General features: G+C 39.3%; 1 protein-coding gene across 2 annotated transcripts; it reads right to left on the bottom strand.

Annotated features, from left to right (window-relative positions):
• Window positions 1-12,278: 12,278 nt before the first annotated feature.
• On the bottom strand, window positions 12,279-18,981 carry RDH14 (retinol dehydrogenase 14). 2 transcript variants are annotated; one of them, XM_017871432.1, is made up of 2 exons: window positions 18,592-18,981; window positions 12,279-13,361 (listed from the first exon to the last, which is right to left on the bottom strand). In XM_017871432.1, exons 1-2 carry the CDS (start codon window positions 18,955-18,957, stop codon window positions 12,744-12,746), a joined length of 984 nt encoding a protein of 327 aa, XP_017726921.1. In that variant the 5' UTR covers window positions 18,958-18,981; the 3' UTR covers window positions 12,279-12,743. The 2 variants fall into 2 exon arrangements, with proteins under 2 accessions (XP_017726921.1, XP_017726920.1); XM_017871431.1 differs by having other exon boundaries at window positions 18,143-18,739.
• Between the last annotated feature and the right edge of the window lie 1,401 nt (window positions 18,982-20,382).

Consider the following 20,382-nt stretch of genomic DNA (forward strand, 5'->3'; position numbering starts at 1 on the left):
TCTATTTAAATTTCATCCAGAATTTCTAGTAGTTCTGGAATAAAAATTGGTCAAAGTAATTTAGCCCATCATGTCTAGAAGCTGACATTCCTTTAAATAATATCTTTGAAAAGGAAAATACAGTGTTTTCTCTGTGAACTCTAATTTTATGTAGACAATTTTTATGAAATAATATTGCTATATCAAGTGTGTTATTGGTTGTATAGTGGGAAAGCTATACTAAATATTTGGAGTCTTTAGTGGGTTTTCAGAGTTATGTCTAATCTCTGAATTCTCAGCAGATGTTGAAGAGTTAAAACAGTTGCATTTCAAAAGAAATAGTTGCATTTACTATATAGTACTATAATATGGTTCTTTTGATCATCGTATTGTGATTTAACTCAGACATGTTCATTGTTTGTGCAATTTCTCCAAACCCCTGAAAGATGATATATATCCCTCTGGCGGGAAACCAACACTCTAGAGTGGCACTGGGTTATTTAACCACCCTGATAAATAATTTACACTTGGGGATACTATGCAGAAACCTTTTCAATTAACTTGTGTTGACAGAGAAACTAAATATAGTAGTCTGTAAAAAATTTTTTAACGCATTCTTGACCTATCAGGCACAAATAATCTTATTTGAAATAACATCTACTCTAGAAAATGAATATATGAAAGAGGAAGATTTTGAATAATAACTATATTCGAGAGCTAAATATTATGATTTTTTTTATTTCAGGGGAAATTTTAACTTTTTCTAAGTACATCGTTTTAGTTCACTAAAAGAAGGATCTGCTGGTAGAGTAAAAAAAGTCAAAGGTTCTAAACTCTAAAGATTTTGGTCCAAATCGTGGCTTCAGATGAGTCACTTCAGTTTTCTGAAGCCTTATTTCCTTATCTATAAAATAGGAATAAGAATAGCTTACAATGTTGTTACAAGAATTAGAGATAATATATGTAAACTATCTCAAATAGTAGTTTTTATTCTAGAAATAATTTTCCCTAATGAGTTTAATCACATGTCCTATTTTATTCTATTAACTGATGAGCCATGGTCTTAGGGATTTGCAAGAATGTGGCATTATTTTAAAAAGAAAATAAGTCTTCTTTAGTTTTTTTCCTACATGTAAACTTATTTGAAACTTAATTAAGAGCTGGAGTAAATTAATACTAAATATGGCAAAATTAATTGTGTTGGATTTAGCAAGTCACATCTGTCAACTGAAGACAGGCTGCTTACTAAAATACACAGGCATCTGCAGAAAGAACTAGAAGATGGTAGTCAATAATTTGACTGAACTATACAGAAGTTTCCAGGGAAATCTGTGGCAGGATGATAATAATGATGATGATGATGATGATGATGATGATGATGATTGTCTGTATGCTTTCTTTGTAGACATTCTAGTTTTCCTTATACTAATTCCCAATTACCATTGACTATCACTGTCAAAAATAATGCCGCACTTTCTTAATGGCATTTTCGTGCCTACCATTTTGACTGCTAGATACTAGTGTTAAAGAAGAATCCAGCATTATCTTCACAAGCCAGAAGACCTCTCTTTTCTTCAATAAAGATAGAACTCATTTCCTAGGGTATAGTAAGAGACCATCTACCAGGACAGTCAAATCAGCTCCATCTACCTTGACCATCAGTAATGTGGTAGACACCTGAGCTTTCAGGTCATTAATTAACTAATTAATTTGTCAACCTAATATTTTGTGAGTGATTGATATATAATAGCCCCATACCAGATGTTAGTAGGATGCAGACAAAGTTCAAACAGATTCCTGCTTTCAGTGTACTCACAGTTTAGTGCTTGACCACTCACAACTAACCTTTGAATCCTTTCCTATCTCTACTTCTGTGACTTGATTTGCAGCACAGACATATAAATAAATATTCCTAAGGTAACCAAGGATTCGGTCATGAATGTCTTTCTAATCCATTCACACTACCCAAAACACTTATGCAGGATGATCCATCACGAGTCATTCTATAGTCCTAATCATGCTGGCTGCTGAAGGAAGCCTCATATTTATTACATTTTTCCTAAATGGAAAACAGCTGTGATAAATTAATCTGTTCACCAGAAATCTCATATTAGGAAATGAAGTATCATATTTCTCATATAGGAATATCTATATCCTGATATAGATTTTTCTCAACTGTCAATGTCTAAAACTGTGAATAATATCTTCCTATACCTTAGCTGTGTCTTTGAATGCGACTGGTTCACTTGGCCCCTTGTACTTCTCTGTCATACAGCAGAGACAAAATGTTTCCTCAGTCAGGCTAGAAACATTTAAATGATAAAAACATATTTAAAAAGAAAATGTCACTCAGATGCAGTAAAGTCGGCAAAACAGAATGCATAATTACAAGGCCCACTTAAAGAGACACATCCAGAGCATAAATCTCCTGCTTAAGGTTGGGCCTAATGCAGATACTACTGCTAATGCCACTAAACATTCCGTCTCAGAAGTCACTTCCTGTGCTCTGATTCTAGAAGAACTAATTAAGATTCCGGGTATAAGTTGCCTTTCCAAATGGATTTTCTTTATTGGGATACATTTTGCTACCCAAAGAAAATTTTCCTGTTCTTTTGTTGGTTTCTCATTATTGACAGATATTTTGACAAATTCAAATATCTGAGGCTACTAAGCTAAGGCTTAAACATTGTAAAATTGTGATTAAAGAAATGTCATACTGATTGCCTCTCTTCCCCCAACCCACCCCCAGTCCTTCAAGTGGTAATATTCAATTTCTTTGTGCCTTCTATATATGCCGTGGCTTGGTCATTTGCAAAGTGATTTTAATTACCAACTTATGTTTTTCCTTTCTGGTCAGTAATCCTGCTAGACTACATTCATTATATAAAACAGAATCCATCCCAGATATTTTAAGGAGAGAGGAACAGAAAACAGTAAAGTAAGTATATATAAAATAATGGGAAGGGCTGGAAGAATTGCTTAGGTTCTAGAAATAGAAATGACTCCAAGAATACACAAGAACTGACCTGCGAGGGGAAGGTACTACTTCTGCCCAAATCTGCAACTTCAGAAAGGTGTAAGAACTAAAGGCTGCCAATGGAAATATAAGTTAAAACACATGGATTCATGTGTGTCATACTAGGATCAAAACATCAGGGAACTGGGATCAGGATACTACCGCCACTGCAACCTCCTCTCAACACCCATCAGGAGGTGAGTGGACATGGAATCATTGTAGACTCTGCCCCAGTTGCCTCTTGTTATAAAAACAAAGAAAACAGAAGTAAACCAAAAAATGACTCTGTTTCTATGGCCTTTCTTGCTAGCAGAAAATAGCTAAAAACAGTAGGTAAAAAGGCCTGCTCAATTGTCCCCTCAACATCTAATTTCATGGGTATATGTTTGCTGGAAACTGGTTTTCATTCATGACGTAGGCAACATAGTTTTTGTTTTTGTTTTAAATTGTCCAACTCATGCAAGATAAAAAAGGCCACTCTAGATGTAGGTAGGAAAGAAAACTGAATACCAATTCATCATATCCAAGATATTTCATGTTCCATTTGTCTTATGTTCCTATGTTCCTACAAATGTAAAATAACAATTTATGCGAGATACCCTATCTTGCACACAGTCTACTCTTTGCATGCAGTCTCTTAAGGCAGATGTATGTATGCATTGGAGAATATGGTTGAAATTGTACCCTGGAGTTGGTTGTAAATTATTATACTTAGTAGCATACTGCATGAGATTCTGTGTCATACTATACCTGAGGATGCTATAACTAATGATTAAGTATGTAATAGGTTCATCATTGAACATCCCTATGCCATATATAGGCTGAAGAAAAAGCCAGACAAACCTCCACTGAAAAAAGAGCACACTCATATGACTTTTACATCCCACATTTACTTTAATGAAATATGGATCCCCAATCTGCTGTTTCTTTCCTTTCTACTATGCTACAATACTTTTCCTATTTAAGAATAATCACTTTTTTGGTAGCTTCAGTTATTTGTTTCAAAATGTCCAATACAGTTATCTTCCTCTTTTCCAGTTCATAAAGAGAAGATGCAAACTGTGTGTTCATTGAAGAATGAAAATATATATCCAACCCTTCTCCAAAAGGCCTCAGTGACTTTTGCAACATCCTCAACTTCATTTATCTATAGGACGGCTTTTGATAGCTTTATGTAAGCTTTTTAAAGTTCAGCCAAGCCAGCTGCGTGATCAACACAAAGACAATAGCTCCCACACACAGGGTTACATGGATTAAAGAACCCGATCCATCAGTAAACCTGCCAGATGGCAGTGGAAGAAAGCTTGTAACTCTCTCACTTTCATTTCAACAGCAGCAAACAATGTTCAATGTTTAAAATAAACTCTTCCAGATGAGCTAAAGATAAACTCTGAGGTGGGTGGACTCTATCTTGCTAGGCTGCAGCTCTGAAGTGTTTGATTACATTAACACAAAACCCCTGGGTAGAACCCACTTCTGTCAACAGAATGCCTAGACTCAAACACCTACTACACGAAGCCATTTCCTGTGCTTTCATGGGTTGGTGGCAGAAACTCGCTTTGCTTTTTTCACAAACTAATAATGATTATATATTTTTCTGTGCTCAATATTTCCTCAAACCGTGTGGATAACTTCAAGATATAACTAAAATGCCAACATATATGTATGTCTGCACAGATAAAATATTTTGAATCTGTTTACAACTTAAAATTCTACTATTTATTCACCTTACTATTCTCATAGTAGCAAAAGCGGGGGGGCTATTAGGGGAGAGATTTTAGAAAAACCAAATTCCATTCTTTAAAAGCTGAGAACTATCACATCTGGTTTTTATTAACCAAAAAGAACAAGACGAAAGGTACAGTGGCTAAAGTTCAACATTATAAAAGGGAAGGTAGAAACTTCTTCGTTTTAATAGACTCTAAAACCAACTCAGGACAAAGTAGGCTGGAATAGTTCATATGTAACATGGCAACTTCCAAATATAAAATGACATACTGAAAAATAACTTTATTAAACATTCAGAAACTTATTTATCACAATAGGAGCTTTTTAAATGAGAGAGAGGGAAACAAAGCTGATGATGAAACTAAATTTTAAGAACTGGCTACAAAAACACTTTAGGACCAAATATATCAAGTTATCAATTCAATATATTGGTGCATTTTAAAAAGTAAAACTATTCCCAAATTTAGATTAGAACTCCTTGGAAAATATGCTTCACCACACAGAACACACTTATTGTCAATCCCACCAAACAAAAACTCTTCTGATATGAAGTGATACCCCTGCTGTACAATAGAAGCATTCTTATTTTGAATTGATTGGTTACATTTAAAAGTTGATTGAAGCAGAAAGTAAAAAAGATGAATTATATGTACCACAAAATGTTTGAACTTAAAACATATAACATGTTCATTTCTTTGTCTGTCTTCTAATATAAGGCTACGGGTTCAGCTGGTATCTTTGTTTTTTTCCTTTTTGAACATGGAATCACTTGGAATTTCATTGTCTTACATTGTTCAAGAATACCTTGTTTTATTATGCTTCACTTGACTGTGCTTTGCAGATACTGCATTTTATTTTTTAAAACAAACTGAAGGTTTGTGGCAACCCTGCAGGAAGCAAGTCCATTGTGACATTTTTTCAATGGTTTGTGCTCACTTCATGTCTCTATGTCTTATTTTGGTAATGCTCAGCAATATTTCAAACTTTATGGCCTGGGGCAGTGGCTGATGCCTGTAATCCCAGCACTTTGGGAGGCTGAGGCAGGTGGAATCACGAGGTCAGGAGATCAGGACCATTCTGGCTAACATGGTGAAACCCTGTCTCTACTAAAAATATAAAAAATTAGCTGGGCATGGTGGCAGCCGCCTATAGTCCCAGCTACTCAGGAGGCTGAGGCGGGAGAATGGCGTGAACCCAGGAGGCGGAGCTTGCAGTGAGCAGAGATCGCGCCACTGCACTCCAGCCTGGGCGACAGAGCAAGCCTCCGTCTCGAAAAAAATATGTATTTCAAACTTTATTATATTATCTGTAATGGTGATTTGTAATCAGTGGTCTTTGATGTTATCATAGTAATCGTTTTGGGGCACTAGGAGCCCTGCCCATATAAGATGGCGAATGTAATTGATAAATGTTGTGTGTGTTCGACTGCTCCAGTCATTCCCACATCTCTTTCCCTCTCCTCGGGTCTCCCTATTCCCTGAGACACAACAATAGGCGTTCAAGTGAAAGAAAGAGTCTCACATCTTTCAATTTAAATAAAAAACTAGGAACTATTAAGCTTAGTGAGGAAGACATGTCGAAAGCCAAGAAAGGCCAAAAGTGAGGCCTCTTGTGCCAAACAGTTGACCAAGTTGTGAATGCAAAGGAAAAGTTCTTGAAAGAAATTAAACATGCGATTCCAGGAAACACATGAATTATAAGCAAGTGAAACAGCCTAATGTTGCTGATATGGAGAAAGTTTTAGTGGGCTGCCTAAAGTGATCTTCTAAGATCAAACCAGCCACAATATTCCCTAAAACCAAAACCTGATTCAGAGCAAGGCCCTAATTCAACTCTATCTGGGTTGAGAGAGGTGAGAAAGCTGCAGAAGAAAAGTTTGAAGCTAACAGAGGTTGGTTCATGAGGTTTAGGGAAAGAAGCCATATCTGCAACATTAAAGTGCAAGGTGAAGCAGCAAGTGCTAATGCAGAAGCTATAGCAAGTTATCCAGAAGAGCTAGCTAAGAACACTGATGAAGGCGGCCACACTAAGTGATATGGTTTGGCTGTGCCCCACTCAAATCTCATTTTGAATTGTAGCTTCCACAATTCCCACGTGTTGTGGCAGGGACCCGTGGGACGTAATTGAATCATACGGATGGGTCTTTCCTGTGCTGTTCTTGTGGTAGTGAATAAGTCTCATGAAATCTGGTGGGTTTACAAGGGGAAACCCCTTTTGCTTGTCTCTCATTTTCTCTCTTCCCTGCAGCCATGTAAGACGTGCCTTTCACCTTCTGTCATGATTGTGAGGCCTCCCCAGCCACGTGGAACTGTGAGTCCATTAAACTTCTTTTTCTTTATAAATTGCCCAGCCTTGGGTATGTCTTTATCAGCAGCATGAAAATGGACTAATACACTAAGCAACAGATTTTTAATGCAGACATAATAGCTTTCCATTGGAAGAAGATGCGGTCCGAGGCTTTTAGAGCTAGAGACAAGTCAATGCATGGAAACAAAGCTTCAAAGGACAGTCTGACTCTCTTGTTTAGGGCTAATACAGCTGGTGACTTTAAGTTGAAGTCAATGCACATACTAAAAATTCTAAGGCCTGTAAGAATTATGTTTAATCTACTCTGCCTATGTGCTATAAGGGGAACAGCAAGGTCTGGATGATAGCACATCTGTTTACAGCATGGTTTACTGAAATTTTAAGTCCACTGTTAAGACCTACTGCTTAGAAAAGATGCCTTTCAAAATATTACTGCTCATTGACAACGCACATAGCCACCCAAGAACTCTGATGAAGATGTATAAAATGATTAATGTTTTCATATCTGCTGATACATCTAGTCTGTAGCCCATGGATCAAGGAGTAATTTTGACTTTAAAGTCTTATTATTTAAGGAAAACAACATTTTCTAAGGCTAAAGCTGCCACAGATATTCCTCTGATGGATGTGGGCAAAATAAATTGAAAAATCTTCTGGGAAAGTATTAACCATTCTAGATGCCATTAAGAACATTCATAATTCGTATGAGTAGGTCAAAATATCAACAGAAGTTAGAAAAAATCTGAGTCCAGCCCTCCCTCATGGATGACTTTGAGGGTTCAAACCTTCTTTGGAGGAAGTAAACACAGATGAGGTAAAAATCACAAGAGAATTGGAAGTGGAGCCTAAAAGGTGAGTGAACTGCTGCAATCTCATGATAAAACTTGAAGAGATGAGGAATTGTTTCTTAGGGATGAGCAAAGAAAGTGGTTTCTGGAGATGGAATCTACTCCTGGTGAAAAGGCTGTGAACATTTCTGAAATGACAGCAAAGGATTTGGAATATTACATAAACTTCTTAGTTGAGAAGGCAGCAACAGGGTTTGATAGGATTGACTTCAATTTTGAAAGAAGTCCTACTGCGGGTAAATACCACCACATGCTACAGATACATATTTCATAGAAGGAAGAGTTTATCTATTTGGCAACTTGCATTGTTGTCGGATTTTCAGACATTGCTCCAGCCAACCCAGCCTTCAGCAACCACCACCCTGAAGTCAGCAGCCATCGGGGTGAGACCCTCCACCAGAAGAGAGAGAATGACTCACTGAAGGCTCAGATAATTGTTAGAGGTTTTTTAGCAAAAAAAAGTATTTTTAGATTAAGGTATGTACATTGTTTTTAGACATAAGGCTCTTATACACCTAACAGACAACAGTATAGTATAAATATAACTTTTACAAGCACGGAGAAACAAAAAAGCTTGTGTAACTCACTGTATTGTAATATTTGCTTTATTGTGGTGATCTGGAACAAAATCAGAAGTACCTCTCAGGTATTCCTGTACTCACTTAAATAGTAACATCGGATTTCTAGTTTTGTCTTAAAATGGACTCAAAGTTTAAAGTTACTTGCAAAGCACTAACTACAGACTCCTTTTATATTTTTGTATTTATTTTAAGTATTTGATAGTTGTTTGGAAACTTTAGTCAACAGTAAATTTTTAATGACTTGCTTTCATTTACTTTTCACAAAACTACTTTTCTACTTTTCATATAAATTCCCTTTGTACTCACATTTCATTGACTTGCAGTATGATTAATAATTTGTAATATGATTATTAACCAGCACAGCTGACACATGCATGCACAAATTGGGTTGGGTTTTCTTTGTTGCCTTCTGCACGTCTGGAACTAGAATAATGCCTGGTTACATAATAGGTACTCAATAAATATTTGCTAAGTGAATAACAAATGGTACACAACTTACTCTTAAGTATATAATAGAACAAGAGGAAGCAGAAGGGCTGTTGTGTGCTAGAAGAAAGCCTATCAGCCTAGAGTTTCACATGCTATGTGCATTAGCATTTTTTTTTTTTTTTTTTTTTTTTTTTTAGAAAAGAGAATGGAGAATCAGTTATTATTGCAAATCTCTTAGATGGTAGTTGCTTAAAAGTGCTTCCACTGCACTTTGATTACACATCTGGCTTAGTAAAAGCTTTTCCTTACCGTCTGCATAAAACTAAGCATTCCGTCTTAGTTTCCTCTAGGAGTAAACTACCTTTCTCCATGTTAATCTGTAACTAATTTAACTCCCCACTGCCCAGAGAAGGTTTGTGGAACATCTGAAGCTATCTGTGGGGGACAAGCTCCTGAAGGGTGATTAGTAACATGTTCTCTCTTCAGTGTTCCACAGGACATTTGGAATCAATTAAATATTCAAATACAGAGTCCCTCAGATCTATGGCCAGGCCCAGCAAGTTTGTCAGGGGAGGGAGTTGAAGGCAGATAATTGCTCTTCCTCACACCAGAATCTATAGCTGGAGACAGACTTTTAAAATATACTCTCTAGGCTTCCTGGTCTGCAAGCAAATAGTTGTCCACAATTAGAAATAATATAGAAAAACAACAGCAGCCTTATAGAGTAATAGGAATCACAGCATATATGACGACTACTCCCAAACAAGGTGTTTTAAAGGTAAACAAGTAGGTGAGTACATTGGGCCTGGAAGACTGTACCAGTCATTTCAGTACAATAGTATGGTATGTGCTGGCTACAAATGGTTTTACATTTTAAAAGATTATAAAAGAAATCTGGCCTTTTAGATGAAGTCTGCTGAGGCTTGGTTTAGAGTTTTGTTTCCATCATATGTACTTGCTTAATCATTAGCATCGCTAATGACTATCACTGCTAATAGACAGTAATGATTATGTGCATTGTGGAAGGAGAAATGGATGTGTGCCCATATGTGCCAGGCACTTTGCTAAATGCTTTACCTACTCTGACGCTTTCATTCACTGAGCAATCCTTTAGACACTTACATTTCAATATAGAGCCAAAAAAAAAAAAAAAAAAAAAAAGCTCAGAAAGGTTAAGTAACTTGCCAAGGTTACAGGAAGCATTACACAGTAGAGTTGTTAGTCAAACCCAGTGTGGGGGTGTGTTTAAGCTGTGAAACCCCTTGTCCAATTAAATGCTACTGAGAACCCCACTATATAAAATAGTTACTCTGAGCGAAGTTGAAACAGAAGGCCAGCAACCTTAACCCTTCTCAGAATAAGCTGCTTGAAACAGGAGTCAATTTTCAAAAAAAAAAAAAAAAAAAAAAATAAAGCCGAAAACCAGAATGGAAAAGGGGTTTTCACCTAATTTTTTCCTTTTCTGGCACAATACAGTCTCCCCTCTAATATATTGCTGAGGGTGAGAACAAGTATCAAAACAACAGGACTGCCTTTTACTTATTTCTTTGCCCAGTAAAATGGTTTAAAGTGAGTCAGCAAAAGAGAGAATGAAGGAGGGGAAGTTAAGGACTTCTTCAAAATCTAACTCATCATTTTGGAGCTCTTAGTCCTCAATTCCATCAAACAGTGGTGGGAAGGACATCTTCCAAATGGCAGCTCATTTTACCTTCATAGTTGGTGTTTCCAGATAAGTTTCTAGTTTTCCATCATGGTAAGTTAATATATTGTTTTATTATGGTGCCACAAACAAGAACTCTGAAAGGCTCAACTCTTACAAAAGGTCCAAATCCCCTGAAAAGCATCAAGTATCAAAATGCAGCCAGAAAAGATGGTATTAAATGAAAAAAAGGGGCTTCCTTTTAATGAAGTCGAGGTGTAGGACAGATTTATTAGCTTCCATTTTTCCAAGTTGCATTCTGGTATATTTCCTGCCCATATTTCTAAGTTCAGCAGTTCTCTTTGTAGGATTACTTTTTAAAAATACAATGTTTCAAAGAACATGATGCAGCTATATCCACTACACCTGCAGAGACACACCTGTGATGATATGCTGTTTCTCCAATTCACAAGGCAATGCTCTAACAGAAAACAGACCTTCTGCATGATATGCCAAGATCCTGCCATTCTTGAAAATAACTGATACTCATAAGCTGATATTATAAATGGTCTTAAAAATAACAACCAATAAGAATTATCCCTGGACTAGTCATTAAATTCAGTGTAACTGTCTATACTTTAGTGTTATAATTCCTTTTTCCAATATGGGATAGTGAAACAAATAATTGAAATTAAGTACTTTTGATGTTGTAACACAGATGCCTACAATATTACGATTTGGGCTCCATTATTCTTATGCATGCCATTATTTACTGATTTTTTACTATGTGGTGGGCAGTATACTTGATTCTTGAGGGAGGAAAGCTAATAATAAATCTCTTTTCCTTAGAGAATTTCTATTCTGATCATCTAACTGAACCTGTGAATGAACTCCTAAACTCCTAGTAAAAGTACGAAGATCAAGGGGGGAAAAAAGAGAGAATTGTCTCTGCCTACAAGGGTTGGAGAAAGGAACACATTTGAAAGGGACCTAAAGGCTAAGTTGTATTTCCAAGGAGAAAGGAGAGGGTATTCCAGACTGAAAGAACACTATAAAGAAAGAAAGGCCCAAAGCTAGTGAGTAGGTGACTGTTCTAAAATCAGGACTGGGTTATCTGATGGGATGACCAGAGATGTACTGTCCAAGATACCAGTTGTTAGACATATGCCTATTTAAATTAACATTACATATAATTAGAAATTCAGTTCTCAGTTGAATTTGAAGTACTTAATAACCCCATGTTTCTAGAGTCCACCACATCAGATAATGCAGAGTATTCCTCCCCTAACTGCAAAGTTCTACTGAACAGTGCTGAGTGTGAGAGTATAGGGTAAGCATGGTGCCGTCTCATGGAGCCTCAACTCTATCTTCAACAGTTTAATCTTCAGTTGAAATAAAAGTGGTTTATAAACCACTATATTCTAAGAAATCCCTTTAGGAAGAGCCTTTGGGGACTCCACCTTGGCAGCACTGCAATAACCTGCTTTACCCCTCCAGCTTCTACATTTCAGTGAAACACTTCTTTTGAAGAAAGAATTCCGCAGATTTTTTTTTTTTTTTTTTTAAGGCTCAAAACCCACTGTTTTTTAAGCAGGAATGTGATAGATTTGGGTTTCTGTCAGAAATATTATCTCTCAGAGCAGTATACAAGATATGTGGCAAGAAGAGACTGGGCAGACCAAGATCAGCAGAGGCTAATGGTGATATGATAAAGGACTGTATTCAGTGAAGCCTCCAAAGAAATACACAGCTAAGAATTTGTATCAGTAAATTTATTCTAAGTAAGGCTTGTGTGCACACACCAGGCAGATTATTTCCACACAAACACCAAACGTTGTAGTAAAATAGTTAACTCTTTGGCCATGAAACTCAAAAATACTTGAAAAACTTCTCGATAGCACTTTGACTCACTTAATTCTGACAAATATTAATATGTCATCCATGCTTGCCCAGTTATAATTTACAATATAATTGTATTTTCCATTGTACTTATTATTCATTATACTTACTATATATATTTAAAAATCTTTGCTGAAATTCTCTTATCCCAAAAATAATTTTTCAGTAACTCCAAAATATCCACATGTACCTCTTAGCAGTGCTACTGCAACATCAAAATTCTTTTTCTTCAAGTAACAAGTTCTCAAGCCACACCATTCCTGATCACAGATATAACTGATATGCAGTTTTATAAACAGCTCTTTTACTCCTTGTTCCTATTTTAGCAGGCCAACCATCACTTCACTGATATCCCAGAGTTTTCTTGCAACAGATTCATCCACAGCTTTGGGCAATAATTCTTCCTCTTTACAATCCCCAAAATATCTTCCTGACACTCCTTCTACTTCAGGTGAAGAGGCCAAATAAATGGAAGTCTGGGCACCTTCTACTGGAGTTTTGAAAAAAGCCCATGACACCAAATTGAAGAGTGGTCTGACCAACAGTGGAATGTGTATGTGCCTCCCCAGATTTGTCCGTACAATACCAGGATGCAACACATTGACGGTGACATTCGTGCCTTCTAAGCGGCGGGCTAGTTCCCTGGTGAAAAGAATGTTAGCCAGTTTGCTCCGGCTATAACAAAAGCTTTTATTATAGCTTTGTTCACTGTTCAAGTCATCAAAGTTGATGTCTCCATATTTATAAAGTTTGGAAGAAACTACCACAATCCTGCTGGGAGCTGAACTTTTGAGGAGTCCAAGGAGAAGATTGGTGAGTAGAAAGTGCCCCAGATGGTTCACTCCGAACTGCATCTCAAACCCATCTTCAGTCTTCATGTAAGGGCACTGGAAGATCCCTGCATTATTGATCAAGACATCCAGCCTAGGCTCTTCCTTTAAATGTCGAAAAGACAATGGCAGAATTAAGAACACATGCCTTGTATTGCTTTTTCTGTTCATGATAATTACATTTTAATAAAAATGGGAACGTGAGACTAAAAGCATTTAATTTGTTGTTGATCTATCAATCAGATAACTACTTGAAACACTGGCAATTTTGTGTTTAATTAATGGGGAAAGGGATTCCTCTGCAGGATGTTCCTCAGATAAATACTGATATTCATGATCTTTCATTCAACAGCTCTTTTTTCTCATTTATTAAAATGATATACAGAAAGACATTTATCCAGTCATCTTCCAATAAAAGATGTAGAAACTAACTGTAAGACTTAATTTCTGGTTTTATGCTTTTATAACATTTACAAATATATAAACTTTAACATTGCACTAGAAAGTTGACTATGTGATCAGTACCAAGATCTTTCTCAAAACAGAAATACAGTCAATTTGAGGACAAGGTGCTCCTATAATCCCATATTTCTCCCTTTAATTTCAGTTAAACTAGGAAAATATCAATTTGGGAGTTATCAGGTTAATACTGAGATCGTATCAAAATTATAATAAGTGTACCTATGATAAAATGTTTAAAAATACTTGCAAACTACTAAAATTCTACCAACAGCCTCCATGAGCTTCCAATAATTGAGAGAAAAATAGAAAAAAAAAAACAGATGCACAAGCTTGATAGGAGCCTGGCTTTGTGCTTGTCACATGTCACCACATCTAATTCCAACAACTCTATAAGCAAATGAAGCTCATAGGCTAGGTGACTTAACCAGTATCAGAGCTCCTAAGTAGCAAAATAAGATCAGATCTGAAGATTAAGTCTTTGGCACCAAGGCCTATTTTCTTAATTAGTAAGCTGGCATGGTTTTCTAATTGGGATTTTCGAAACAGCTAGAGAGGCAATGAAAGCTAGACAGACCATATGCAGTAGAAAACAGATAAGCATAGTTTATTCCCAGAGCTACTAGTTATCAACACTAAAGGAAACTTATGGTTGCTTTATTCCGTAGTTCTCTCAGGGGAAATGGCACCATGGGGGTGGAACAACTTCAAGTCATTTTCTTAAAACTGAAACAAGCAATAGAAAAGGTCAGAAATGCAAACAACACTGGAGAGAACATCATGAATAAATCGAGATTCACAAAGAATAATCAAAGATTAAGAAAAAAATTAAATAGGTAATATAAAAATATCCAGCATAAAGGGGACTCTAATTTAGGAGATCTGTATCATCAACATTTTATACTTTGAACATATGCTTTTGTATCTTTCCAAATTAAAGTCCTAAAATTTAGACTGTTCTCATAGGGATATCTTTTTATTCCTTAAATCATGTAAGATCATCTTCTCTAGCCTTTTCTCGGTTGTTCTATGTTTCTTTTGATGGACAAAAAATGCACAACATGTTCCAAGTGTAAAGACACTGTGATGACCCATGATTAATTTGAGGTCAACTTTCAAATTTCACTGGCCCTTCTGCCAACTATAAGTGAAAAGAAAAATGTGTTACATTTCACAACTGTTATCAAAGCCCACCTGTCAGAGGATTAACTATTTCTCATTCTGCCCTGTCTGAGCAACTTTGGGTTTTCCAATAGTCAACTTCAAAAAGAAGGCAAGAGTTCACTCATGGGGAAAGAAAGGAGTATTCTTTTCACAAATCCTTTGGAAGAGTTTCCTGAATTAATCATTTGTTAGCCAGCATTCTTTGCTGGGCTTGTGTCATTTTAAAATTTTATCATTTACTATTTTTTAAATTCTAGGAGATAAATGAAATAAATACCAAGAATACCAACCTGTGGGAAATCTAAATTTCCATTTTTTTTCCTTCTAATTATAGTTACTTAACTTCAGTGCCAGGCAGGAACTGAAATACTTAGAAGCAAGGACAACTTAGTTATCTCTTTGTGTCCTCACTTTTTAATTAGTTCTGCCTCAAGTGCCAAAGAAGCACACCCAGTCCCAACTATATTTTAAAGAGGAACAGAAAGACCCACTTTTAATGCTTCCAAAATCTCACTGATGAGTATTATTTCTTAACCTGTGTTACACAATAATTAAATACTAGCAGTAAAGAAAAAAACAACTCTCTCAAAAAACCAACAAACAAAAAACAGCTCCCAAACTGTGGCCTACAGCATTTAGCAAACTCTCAGGGTGTTGTGGAATATTTTAAATTTTCGAGGGAAACACAGTGATACTTGCTCAATACCTCAAAAACTACTAGCTCCAAGTGGTTCACAGCTTGAACATTACATTGTGCTATATTCCTTTCAATGACATTATTTCTTTGTGGAGCTGACTTTTAAGCAGCTGTTAGCAGTTGCTGTAATAAAAAACAAGAACAATGCTAAAAATCTACCTAGAAGAGGAAATGAGGGTGGCAGTGTCCAATCTGATTCCAAGGTTTCAGACACTGGTGTAATGACCAACAGGGATACATTTCCCATTAGTAGTTATGGCTGTTTAAGAATAAAATAAAGATATTATTTTTTCTTTCAATTATATGCTATCTTCTCAAATAGCTACTAAGTTGTTAGGATGTAACTACTTATTAGGTTGTGTCAAAGGAAAATAAATCTCAGAACCCAAAATCACTAAGTCAAAGGTTAAAGTCAAGCTGGGAACTGCCTCAGACAAACGTGCCTCCCATTTTATTCCTAAATAAGATAGCTACAAAGAAAAAGAAGCTACATACCACCCTCACGATTTGCCCACATGGGCCTCAAGATCTTTACCCTAAAACAGTTCTGTTGAATTTCACCCTGGCAATGTATTAATAAATTGATAGCTCATCTTCACAAGTGCCAAACAAAAGACAGAACACTAAAGTCATCCTTCTGCTCACCTGAGACAAATGCTTATCTGATTGCTGCCTCTGCCCTATTGTTTATGTGAAAATGCAGACTCACTGAGCCAGTCTAAGACATAAGTGATTATTCCTCTATCCCTCCTGCACATGTAAATTGTACATTCAGTGAAAGGCTAATCAAAGACCCAAAAGAATGCAACCTTTTGTCTCCCATCTACCTATGACCTGGAAGCCCCTACTTCGAGTTGTCTCACTTTTCCAGGAGAACCAATGTATATCTTACCCATTTGATTGATGTCTCATGTCTCCCTAAAATGTATAAAACCAAGCTGTGCCCCCACCTTGGGCACATGTCCTCAGGACCTCCTGAGGTTCTGCCACGGATGCATCCTTAACCTTGGCAAAACAAACTTTCTAAATTTATTGAGACCTATATCAGATACTTTTGGTTTTACAGTTGTTTGGACTTAACTACGTAACAAATGAACTGGGAAATATTTCTGGGCTAAAGGCATCATGAAAAAATTACTGAGAAAATCTGGGAACCTCTTCTCTAGACTCAAGAGACTCCATGTCATATAGGCACCTTTCTTGTCCCAGCTAATTTTAAATTTCACTCTTCTGAACAAACGCCCTCTGAGTGCCAGTTATCCCTGCAAGAAACCCTTCTACCTCAGTCTCAGCAGAAAACATCCACTTACTGTGGAAATACTTACCATTTGCACAAAGAAATCCTCACACCTCACTGCCAGGCAGCAGGAGGAAAGAACAGGGGTTAAAAGCAACTGTTCTGCAGACAGACCACAAGCAAGTTTCTTAGCCTTCCTATGCCTCAGTTTCCTTGCGTTGTAAAGTGGGGATAATAATGCCTACTCCACAGGGTTACTGTGTAGCTTCAATGACAAGTTATAGGCAAGGACACTTCATTTTCATTTAAAACAAAAAGGAAAATCTGAGATGCTTGGCACAACTCCTGGCACACAGATCTTCAATAAATGCTGGATATTATTATTATTATTATTATTTTGAGACGGAGTCTCGCTCTGTCGCCCAGGCTGGAGTGCAGTGGGGTGATCTCAGCTCACTGCAAGCTCCGCCTCCCGGGTTCACGCCAGTCTCCTGCCTTCAGCCTCCGGAGTAGCTGGGACTACAGGCGCCCGCCACCTCGCCCGGCTAGTTTTTTGTATTTTTTTTTAGTAGAGACGGGGTTTCACCGTGTTAGCCAGGATGGTCTCGATCTCCTGACCTCGTGATCCGCCCGTCTCGGCCTCCCAAAGTGCTGGGATTACAGGCTTGAGCCACCGCGCCCGGCCTGGATATTATTTTTATTCCTGTCCCTGTATGGAGCATGACCACTGGATTCCAAGCTCTATTCTACTTGGAAATCAGGCCACAGTCCCGTTAAGGATGGTGCGGAGTTTACCGGTGACAGCGAGCGCCCTACCCCAGCAGAAAAGGAGCAGAGGACGCGGGAGGGAGAACTTTTTTTTAAAGGACTGATCTGAGGTCCTTGGCTAGCAACTTCCCCCAGTGCTCTGGGGTTCTGAAGACACAGCTCTGTGCAAATTCACTTCTGACACAGGAGAAACAATTCAGAGGCCATGGATCTACTCCAGGACGGTCCTCACATAACGAAATGAAATGTTCAGAACCTGGTTTATTTTTCTCTTGGGCCCATTTCTTTCTCGACATCCTTAGAGGACAGAAGGCAGCCCTCCCAGTTAATCTTTCCTTCTCAACCCTGCAGCTTCCCGGCCACCTCTAAGTGGCTTTTTGGACTCCTCTCACCCTCAGTGGTTCCCAAGGTGACACCCTGAACCCCAGGGCGGTACCTCGAGGCTCCGCCCCAGCCCGCAGTCCCCTCCCACCCCGTGCCCACCCAGGCCCTCCCCACCAGCCCAGGCCCTGCCCGCCAGCCCAGGCCCTGCCCGCCATCCCGGCCCCCCGAGGCCCACACCTGGAGCATTTCCTGGCAGAAGGCGCGCACCGAGCGCAGCGAGGCGAGGTCCAGCTCCCGGACTATGAGCTCGCCCGCCCCGCTGACGCCGGGCTCTGGGCCGCACTCTGCGTCCTGGCGGAGCTCGCGACGGAGCTGACCCGCCGCCTCCTCGGCGCGCGCGCGGTCCCGGCAGCCCATGATCACGCGCGCCCCCAGGCGCACCAGCTGCGCGGCCGTAGCGCGGCCCAGGCCGCTGTTTGCCCCGGTGATCAGCACAGTCTTCCCGTGCATGAGGCCGGGGTCCCCGTCTCCGCGCAGCCGCTGGACCCCGGACCCCGCGAACCGCCGGGCCGCCAGCCACAGCGCCCCGCCCAGAGCGGCCAGTACTGCCGCCGCAGTGGCCACTGCCATCGTCGGGCCGAGGGCCCACCAGTCCCTCCACGGGAGTTCCGAAGCCGCCGCCTTACCGGAACCCAGGAGACACCTGTACGCGGAGAACTCTGGGGCGCGGCGGGTCGGCCCCTGACGGTGTGCGTGGGGCATCCTGGGACTTGTAGTTTCCCTCTGGGGGCGCCTGATTGGTTGGGAGAGTTCAGCGCCCCGGGTCCTTTGCCGTCCGTGAAACCTGCTCCCAGCTTGATGATGGAGGCTGGGCACCCAGTACAGTGTTCAGGCTGCTGGGGTTCATACGTATTGAAATCCCAGAGTCGGGGCGCACTTCCCCGTGGGAATGCCTGATGAGTACTTTGAATTACAGATCTCTGTACAGGCCCTGTACAAATGCCACTCCTCAGGGCATTTCGTGTGTTTTCCTTTGAGGGCTCCTGGGACATGTAAATTCAGTTCAACTCACCTTCTGGGGAATGGGCCCTGACAAGCTGAAGTCTGAGGTAGGACTGTTTTTCATAGATGAGGCAAAGAATTAAGCAACATGAATCAGTTGGAAATAGAATGGGCGAGTAGTTCTCAAACTTAAATGCACATTAGAATCACCTGGAGGACTTGCGGTGGGGGTTCAGGGTGGGGGAATGAAACAAAACGAAAACAAAAAACCAGGGCCCCAGTATTAGGGTTTCTAATTCAATAGGTACAGGAAGGGGCCTGATAATTTGTACTTCTAACAAGTTCCCAGGTGCTGCTGCTGCAGATCTGGGAACCACACTTTGAGAACCACTGAACAAGGCATTATGTCACTGGTCCCTACTAAAAAAAAGAAAATAATCTTCAAATGATCTTGACACTGCCAGAGGTACAGTGGGAAAAGGTTGGACTTATTGTAAATATAGGCTTCTGAGCAGGCCATTTACAAATGCCCCCCACCCTCTCCATAGGACTATTACACACAACGATGGAAGGCAAAGTGCTTGGCTCACTGTAAAATGCCTCATTAATATCAGGGTTAGTGTCACAGGGACCCATCTTTAAGCTACAAATTTCATAGCTGTAGACGAAGCTACTTTTGAAGACTCATTCGTTCATCTGCCTCTCCATCCAGTATGTGTCTGGCCTGTTCCCTGTTCCCTGTTAGAGAAATGGGACACCATTTCTGCTCTCAGGGTGCTTACTTTCTGGAACTGGGATCTCCGACTTCCCACCCTCCACCCATTGCAGGTTCTTCAGACAAGGAAAAAGAGCCACAGCTTGTATAGTTTGAGACAAACTCCCCAATAATTGTGATAATCCATCTTCCACTCCCTTACATTTGGGAAGGATGTAACATGCAATAGTCAGAATACAAAGAAAAAGGGATGGATTCCAGGAGGTTTCTTATGATTAATGAGAATAGAGCTCAGAGGTGGGAAAGAGCACTCTTACTGGGGATTACACAAGGCACCAGGAACAGGAATCATGAGAGGTGGTCCTACACCACCCTATCCCCAATTTGAAGCTGCTACTCAAACTCAGTGATCCCCCAGCGTGTCTGTTTCCACTTTATTGTCCTTTCTTCCCATCCACATCTTGCCCATCCATCAAAATCACAGGCTACCTCAAGTCTTTCTATTATGACCACTTCCAGCCTATGAAGATCTCTGCTCCCTTCATGTGTGACCCTCACTGGCACTGAAGACAAACAGCCTTCTAGTGTTGACTGTTTGAGTTTGCAACATTTGACTTCCTTGACCAGATTGTTAAGGTTTTCAGTTTCCTAGAGGATAGGGTTTTGTGTGCATACCTCTTGTGGTCTTTGCATGGGAGGACACCTACAAAATGGTAGGTACTCAGTAAGTGTCATGTGTCACAACTGATATATTTTGGAC

The sequence above is a fragment of the Rhinopithecus bieti genome, unplaced genomic scaffold (assembly GCF_001698545.2).
Source record: "Rhinopithecus bieti isolate Rb0 unplaced genomic scaffold, ASM169854v2 scaffold_4781, whole genome shotgun sequence".
NCBI lineage: Eukaryota > Metazoa > Chordata > Mammalia > Primates > Cercopithecidae > Rhinopithecus > Rhinopithecus bieti.

Excerpts from the sequence above, each read along its gene's own strand:
- RDH14 (XM_017871431.1), bottom strand. The coding sequence starts at position 18,667 with ATGCCCCACGCACACCGTCAGGGGCCGACCCGCCGCGCCCCAGAGTTC. Across the intron at positions 13,362-18,142 it reads TCTGCCAGGAAATGCTCCAG|GAAGAGCCTAGGCTGGATGT; the intron begins GTGTGGGCCTCG and ends CGACATTTAAAG.